The following is an 8,149-nucleotide window of genomic DNA, read 5'->3' on the forward strand; positions in this document are numbered from 1 at the left end:
TTACTTTTTATTTTAAAAAGCTAATTTTTAAAAAAATAGTTTTAATAAACTTTTTATTGTAACTGTTTAATAAAAAAAGTGATTTTGAAACACTTTTTATTTTTATATTATATTAATTTAATTATTATGAGAAATATTAACTATATTACATTATATAGTAATATCTTTTATTTACTGTCTAATTATAATAAGAAATATTATTAAATATTTTTACGATGAGTTAATGTTAACTATGATCCATTTATGTAAGGTTGGAATATATTTACAATGTCCAAAATAAAAATATTTATAAATCCTTAATTTAAATTGAATAGAGATGCAATTTACCATGGCCCAAATGTTAACACACAAATTTTTAAGAAATAAAGATATATTACAAGATAAAAATAAAGAAAATATATATTCGTTGCAAGGGTAAAACAAAGGAGAAGGCCCCCTTTACTGATACTTATTACTATATTGAATTTTTTTTGGGAGAAATTAATATATTTATTAAATACACGTTAAAGAAAAAGTGTATGAAAAAAACAAATGCCGCGAGGATCAACGTCTATAGCGTTTTGGCGGTAACAGCTACCGAGTCAGCGACCCAAAGTTGGTGTTTGTTCAACGATCCGGACCTAGTGAGCCCGGACCCAAGATCCGAAAGGGCCCGTCTCCCGGTCCCAAATCTGTCATAGATTCAAAACCCTAATTCACGGTGTTAAACCCTGTCCGTATCGACCTCGACCTAGGGCAAAGCCTCTACGGCTACTATTGCCGATTGCTGAATTTGCAGGAAGTTGTAAGCAGTTTCATTACTCATATAGGATCAGAAAATGGCAAGTGGTGATGCTCTGGGAAACCTCAAGGGCCTCCGTATTACCTCCTTGGACGGCGATGATGAAGAAGAACGAGAACAAGAAATTGCTATTGATGAAGATGATGATGACGATGAAGACGAAGAGGCAGAAGATTCCGTAATTTTAGGTTTCCTAAAAAAGCCGAAGAACCCTCGTTCCCTCCTTCGTCATTTATTTCCTTCCAAGGCCGGAGGTGTACCGGTATGCTATTTAAATCCTTCAGCTTTTATTTGTTCCTCTTTCTTAATTTACTAAACTGATTTCTTAAATTGTTTATTTTCAAAAGAAATTCTTTCGGGAAATTCTGGACTAATAGTACTGGGTCTGAGCATGTAGGCTTGGTTGGATCCAGTAAATTTGCCTTCTGGAAGGTCTTGTCTTTGCGATATATGCGGAGAACCATTACAATTCGTGCTTCAGGTATGTATTGTACCCCTTTTTTTTTTTAATTTTTTGGGCCACGAATTTTATTTGAAATTCGATTGCTTTGTTTTTTATGCACATTGAGTTGGTAGGTATATGCACCAGAAGATAAGGAATGCACTTTTCATCGAACATTGTTTGTGTTTATGTGTACTTCAATGGATTGTCTTCGCCGTGACCAACATGAGCAATGGAAACGTCCTCCACATAAGCCTTCCAGAAGGTAGTGCTTGGTTTATCAGTTTTCTTCTTTTTTTGTTTTCCCCACAAGTATTTGCTAGCAAACTATTATCATTGATATTTTATGGCTTATTGGCTTGCACTTTATTCCTGAATATGCGTATTGGTTTTCAGTGTGAAAGTTTTCCGCTGCCAATTGCCGCGGCACAATGCTTTCTACTCAAGTGAGCCACCGAAAAAAGATGACAAGGCTTCTGGAACTGCAGGTGCTTAGTAATTATCTCTTATATAAACATGCTAAGTTGAAATTTTGTGTCTAACATATTTGCAGGGTTTGTAAAACTCATCCTTTAAGTAGGATTCAGGATTTTGTTTCATATATATTTTCTTATGGGATTTTAATTATTCTAAGAATTATTCACAAATTAGAGGTCTCGTTTAATTCTTAAGTTCTGGTATATTGTGAACAAGGACCTGAAACTTGTTTACGCTGCTTGATAGTCTTGGATGATTGCTTGTTCAGTTGCACTCTGTAATTGGTGTGGTACGTGGAAAGGGACTAAACACTGTTCTAGTTGCAGAAGAGCCATATACTGCTCGGAGAAACACAGGGTAATTACATTTGTTGTCTTGGACTTAAGTAAGAAAATTCATGCTATAATAATCTTAACTCTTATCCCTTTTTTTTTTTTTTTGGTTGATATTTGCAGGTCAAGCATTGTAACTTTGGACATGAACCTGATTGTAAGAGGGTACGAATTTCTTCTCAGTCGTATGACAGTAGCCACGATAACAGTGGGGCTGCAATGGAATTACAAAAAGGTTTGTAAATAGCTGTTTCTAGAGGTTATTGACTCCAATGTACACTGTATGTATGTCTTTGTTAATGGAAATTCAGAATGCCACTCACTCATAATATTCTGTCAACATGGCATCTGGTTTCAGTTTCAGTTATAGTAAATTTTGTCCTTGAAAATATCCATCCATCTCTGATATTCTTGCATTGCTTTCTTTGCAAGAAGTTGCGTGCAACACTTTGTGGCCAGAATACAAAATCATACAGGAAGATGAAAGTGCATATGATACGCAAATGTCTGAGGATAATGTCTGTGGTAGTTCATTGGTCCCTAGGAACCGAACAGATGAGTCAATAATGTCATCACTGTTGGAGGCATTTGAGGTTTGAATTATCATTTTTGTTCTAATTTAAAATGACAGTTATTGCTTGTTTGAAACTTTTTTGTAGGTCTAAAGCTGCTACTTATATCTCTCATTTGCTTATTCCTTGTTGTCAATGACCAGGGTGATGGTGACAGAAAGAGTTGGGCCTCTTTTGAAGAGCGCATAGGAATGGCTCCTGAACAAATATTGAGGTATTCCAATTATTATTATTTTTTAATGGATAATATGAATATTTAAATTTTTAATGCTGCATGAAAGATAATTTTTTCTTTGAACCACACAACAGGTATTGTAGCAGTACTTGTGCAAAACCGCTTTGGCCCATGTCAAGTGGCCAGCCATCTAAGGCTGACATTCCTAAATGCAGATATTGTAATGGTTCTCTGCGTTTTGAATTTCAGGTATTGGATTATTTTCACAAGTTTTTGATATGACTATAGCACCAAATATTGTTCGATTTTATATTCTCATTTTTATCATCACCATTGCATTTGTATACTTTTACACTTTCATTATTCCTCACTGTACTATTAGGTTTTTTTAATCCATAATACATGTAAACATTGATTAATTCTCTTGCTCTTGGATTTTAGATCTTGCCTCAATTGCTTTATTACTTTCACGTGAGGAATGACATCAACTCTCTTGATTGGGCTACTGTCGTTGTCTATACATGTGAAGCCTCTTGTGAGGCCAGTGTAGCTTACAAAGAAGAATTTGTTTGGGTTCAACTCTCCTAGCCATCTGCTAAGATTTCCTGTAAAACTGAGGGAAATTTTATGGTTATCATAAATTGTGTATTTTAGACGGTTTTATGGAGGATTATCAAATTTTGGGGATTTTTTCACACACACTTTCTAGTTATTGCATTTACACTAATTGATAATGTATATAGTGTGCTGTCTATTTATAATTTACTTTTTGGTCTACCATTTGACTTGTATTCGTTAAGCTGCATAGAAGAAGGCGAGCTTTTCGTTAAAGCAATAACTTTGTGAACTTACACATAATCTGACCATCCCAGTCGAGATTGCCCACGTGAACTTTGCTTAAAAATACATCTAATGGAATACAAAATTGTATATATTCTCCAATTTTAGTATGTTCCTGTGGTCGAAATTAATGTTTAAGGAACCTCAATGGAACTAATGCCAGTTCTTGTTTATTATAGCAAAGCAAGCATTTGAGCGAACAGAATCTCATTGTTTTTAATCATATATTTCCAGCCAAAGCCCTCTCAGTGCCCGTCATCAGCAAACTTATGTTGTAACTAAGTTTTTTCTCTTTCTTTTTTCTTTTTGGGTACAAGGATAGAAATGATGCTGTAAATGTGCAAACAATCAGGAGATGGATATCTAAAAGTCGAAACTTTATTGGAAAAATCCCCAGAATTTGAGGTGTAAAGGAAGACGCTAAATGGTACCTTATGTACAGATTGAATCAAACAAATGCATGTAATTGTCCGTCATGGTCTCATGGGCCTGTCGAATAAGTATATGGGTATATCAAAGAGAAACAAGAGGATGGATTCGAAAATGATTCCTGGAGGTTTGGACATGGTCTAGGAGACACCTCCCTGGAGAAACCCATTACATTTGAACAGAACCATGATGTAGAAGTATTGGAAGTGATGGAGAACGAAATATTTGAAAGACATATCAATTCAAAAGGCGATTCATAGATTCCAGAAAAATTCCCAGAAACAGTAATATTTTTGCCAACCATATTCTCAAAGGTTATGCCTCTAACAACAGGTAGTGCATCTGGATCAAATTTGTCATCTGGATGTGACCCACTCTGACCTGTTGCTCGAATTGCCAAGTTAACATTTTCCAATTCCACATTGGATATGAAAATGTCTTTTATATAACCTCCTCTTCCTCTAGTTGTCTTGAGGTCGATTCCAAGGAATGAATTGCGTATGTGAAGCTGCTCGGCAGATATTCTGGATATGCCTCCTGACATCTCACTTCCAAAAGCCAAACCAGAGCCTGAAGAAGATTGAAGGTTTACACCTAGGATATGCACATTTCTTGTTGGTTTCCCATAGGCGATTCCATACTCGTCCCAACCACTCTTAAGCACAATTGCATCATAACCCATGCTGATATTGCAGTTCTCAATGCATACATGCTCTGATGAATCTGAAAGTCAATAATCATGTTATCCAGTTAAGTTGAAACAAATTTTGACTTTGAAAAAAAAAAAAAAAAATAAATAAATAACATTCTGCAATGAAATATGACATCAAGAATATTTTAGTAGTTTAACCAACCTGGGACTATACCACTAGTATATGGAGATGTGGGAGAAGCATGAGCGGTTATGTTTTGGACTTGAACATTACTGCATTTTCCTCACATTTTTAAGCATGAGTTCACTGAATGCATAGCCATTGAGGATACATAAAAGAGAATCGAGATATTAATGAATTACGAGTACCTGCAATATACTGCATGAATGGTCCAAGCAGGGGGATTCAAGAAGGTTAAATTTGAGATGGTGATATTATCAGAGCCAATGAATTCAACCAGATCTGGTCTGCTATAATTTAGAGCATGTGAAGTGAATTGCTTCCACCAAACAGAACCTTGACCATCAATTGTTCCATTATCACCTGATGCCATAATTAAACATGGGCAAGTTATGTGGAGAAGAGTTAAAGACAATGAAAACTAGAAAGGTAACCATATATTGAGAATTTAAAATTGATCGCATATGAATATTCATCCTTAATCACCTGTTATCACCACGTCGCTTAAATTCCGTCCGTCAATCAGGCTACCATATCTCTCTCCTGGTAATTCAATTCCTCGACCATAAGAAGGGAGGGGTTCCTCAACATGCCAGTGAGTGAAATCCTGCAAAAAGATATGAGAATTAAGTGGAAGTGCTTAAAATTGTTCTTTAGTTTCCAATTTGCTGTGTAGTTTTTAGTATCCATTTTTTGGAATTATATCTAGAGGAAGATGCATTTTAAAGGATATATGTTTTGAATGGTCATTTCTCTTTCTCTGCTCAAGCTAGAAGCTCTATTATGATGGCTAGGCAAAATGACTAGGAAAGCGAAAAGCATGGCTTTTAACAATGGCTTTTATAAAAGCACAAATTATTCACAAACTCGTACAGGATTGAATTTGACCCCTAAACCCAACCGTTAACAATACCGCTGTGAAAATTTGTCTTGGCACATGATAAAGAAAGACTGTGTCCTTATATACACCTTTTTGTTTTTACTTTTTCAAAAGTGAAAAATTTTGCTGTAGAATAAACCTGGGATCCAAGAATAGTAGCGCCTCTTTCAAGGAAGAGTGTGAGATGGCTAGTGAGGTTAAAACTTCCGGTAAGCCACCGGCCGGAAGGAATGTAGAGCTGAGCACCGCCCTTATCGGCGAACGACTTTACATAGAAAATGGCATTTTGGAAGGCAACTGTGTTCAACTTTTTACCATCACCAACTGCTCCAAACTCCTCAAGAGAAACACTATGCGGTCTAGGTTTTAAGGTTCTCTTGTTTTCGCACTGTCCATAATTGCCTTGAACTCTGCTTAATACCAGAATCAAAAGCAGAGTGCCCTGAAAATAAGTGAACACAAGAAATAGGTTGATGGGAATTGCAAAACAAACTCTCATTTCTAATTCCAACATAGTTCCTAACCGTAAGTCATGCAATTCGAACTAGTTAAAACATTAAAAAGGGTAGTTGATTCACGCCAAACAGCATAGGAAATGCAGTGATGAATTTAGTTATGTCAGTAAAAAGAGAAACCAACCGGAACATGGACAGAGAAACTGAACCATGAATTAGGTGGTTGGAACAAATATTCTGTAGCTACCAGCAAAGATACATAAATAGACCGATGGTAATACAATTTGCACAAGAAAATAGAAAGAATCACATGTGAATCTAGTCAAAGAAATTACTTTTTCCATAATTTTACTAAGAAAGCAAAACAAACCAGACTAACATAACATAATCATGTGAACTCAAAAAAATATCAGAATTTTAAACTAACATAACATAGTCATGTGAACTCAAAAAAAAATAAGAATTTTAAAGTTTAACATAAAAGTAAATGATAGAAAACAACATATTCCTGGAACTCAATTTCATGCAATGTGGACACCTTAATTATTAGATGACCCAACACCAAAATTGACTTTTAAGCACGGCTTTTTTCCCATCAAATTAAAATAGGACTTGGGATTTGTAACTCAAAAGAATAGCAGTATGAGGTTGAAAATATCATAATAAATCAGAGTTGCAGCTAGAACTGTGATCAAGGACAAACTCTGTTATGCTCTTTCTTTCTCATAGACACTCTCATACCTGCAATTCCCTGTGCATTCAATCTCAAAGAAAGTAATTCACAGAGCACATAGCAATAATTGATACAGAAGATTACTAACAACTATGAAAGACTGCAAAATACCCACATTCATATAATAGTTAAATACAAAACCATCGGACCAGTGAAATAACAGAGTATGCTAGCAAACTATAATGAAGTTCAATTAACCAATCAACATCAACGAGTTGAAAAATCAACTTTCAAATTCAACGTACTTACTAGCCTCTTCATTAGTCTTTATTCGTTCCCTCAAGAACAACCAAAAGCGCACAGCTGAAGAAGTCAAAATACAAGCAAAGCCTCTTGGAGAACAGTAGTATGTATGGCGCTTGTGAACTTAAGGAGAGGAAGAAGAAGAAGTGGAAGAGAAAGAGAGAGAGAGAGAGAGAGAGAGAGAGAGAGAGAATAAATAGAAGCTGTTTCGTATATAATGCCAATGAATAACATGAAACAAATAAAAAATACAAATAAAAGGACAGCTAAAAAAAAGAGAAAAAGCCAGCGACTTTCATTTACATTTCACATGACAAGAAAAACCCATTTCCACGCATCAAACTTATTGGAATATGAATTAAAAAAAAAGTAACTTTTTATTTTTTTTAATAAAAATTTTCCACTAAAATAATTGCTCACTGGAATCTCAAAGTAAAAGCCAATAAATATACTGCCGACACAAAACTGGCCCAGGAATCGTCACCTCCATCTTGCCCTCGATCACACAACCACATAGCGAGTTAAGTTCCATCCTATATCATCACACCACGAAATTAATAATATTTTTGTCAATGTGTGATTTTGGTGCAACAGGGAATTCAATTTGCTATGATCATGTGTGGCCAGGAGTACGGAGTGGGCATGAAAATTCACAGTGCGGCAGCGTGGGCCTAAATTCAGTGATGAATCGAAAATGCTAAGCTGGCCTCTAATTTCCAGATCAGAACTGCTTATTCTGAGTCAGCTGTGGGGTCCACTTTTTTTTTAAAAAAAAAAAAAAAAAAAAAACCCTGTGACAAGTCGTACGGTCACATTAAATCCTTGTCTGGACAGTTAAACCCCTCCACAACGACTGTGTTTTCGATCATTATTCATAGCACGTTGTGGGGAGCGAAGTGTCATCTTACATGGATAAGCTGGTAGAGGTCTATCCAATTCACGGCATAGTTGGAAACT

At 35.6% G+C, this 8,149-nt stretch overlaps 2 protein-coding genes across 5 annotated transcripts; one reads left to right on the forward strand and one right to left on the reverse strand.

Moving 5' to 3' along the window:
• Positions 1-523: 523 nt before the first annotated feature.
• Positions 524-3,544, forward strand: LOC107426374 (uncharacterized). Of its 2 annotated transcripts, none has more exons than XM_016036535.4 (10): positions 524-1,043; positions 1,179-1,262; positions 1,358-1,488; positions 1,620-1,711; positions 1,969-2,057; positions 2,156-2,267; positions 2,465-2,625; positions 2,748-2,818; positions 2,914-3,028; positions 3,221-3,544. In XM_016036535.4, exons 1-10 carry the CDS (start codon positions 819-821, stop codon positions 3,365-3,367), a joined length of 1,227 nt encoding a protein of 408 aa, XP_015892021.2. In that variant the 5' UTR covers positions 524-818; the 3' UTR covers positions 3,368-3,544. The 2 variants fall into 2 exon arrangements, with proteins under 2 accessions (XP_015892021.2, XP_015892022.2); XM_016036536.4 differs by having other exon boundaries at positions 526-1,043; positions 2,468-2,625.
• A 433-nt stretch (positions 3,545-3,977) lies between these two features.
• Positions 3,978-7,837, reverse strand: LOC107426373 (probable polygalacturonase). Of its 3 annotated transcripts, XM_025077714.3 has the most exons (7): positions 7,613-7,837; positions 7,199-7,315; positions 5,901-6,203; positions 5,368-5,488; positions 5,070-5,244; positions 4,903-4,973; positions 3,978-4,771 (listed from the first exon to the last, which is right to left on the reverse strand). In XM_025077714.3, exons 2-7 carry the CDS (start codon positions 7,208-7,210, stop codon positions 4,101-4,103), a joined length of 1,353 nt encoding a protein of 450 aa, XP_024933482.3. In that variant the 5' UTR covers positions 7,211-7,315; positions 7,613-7,837; the 3' UTR covers positions 3,978-4,100. The 3 variants fall into 3 exon arrangements, with proteins under 3 accessions (XP_024933482.3, XP_060667446.1, XP_060667445.1); XM_060811463.1 differs by lacking the exon at positions 7,613-7,837 and having other exon boundaries at positions 7,199-7,580; XM_060811462.1 differs by lacking the exons at positions 7,199-7,315; positions 7,613-7,837 and adding an exon at positions 6,958-7,180.
• Positions 7,838-8,149: the final 312 nt, after the last annotated feature.

The sequence above is a fragment of the Ziziphus jujuba genome, chromosome 9 (genome assembly GCF_031755915.1).
Source record: "Ziziphus jujuba cultivar Dongzao chromosome 9, ASM3175591v1".
Taxonomy (NCBI): Eukaryota; Viridiplantae; Streptophyta; class Magnoliopsida; order Rosales; family Rhamnaceae; genus Ziziphus; species Ziziphus jujuba.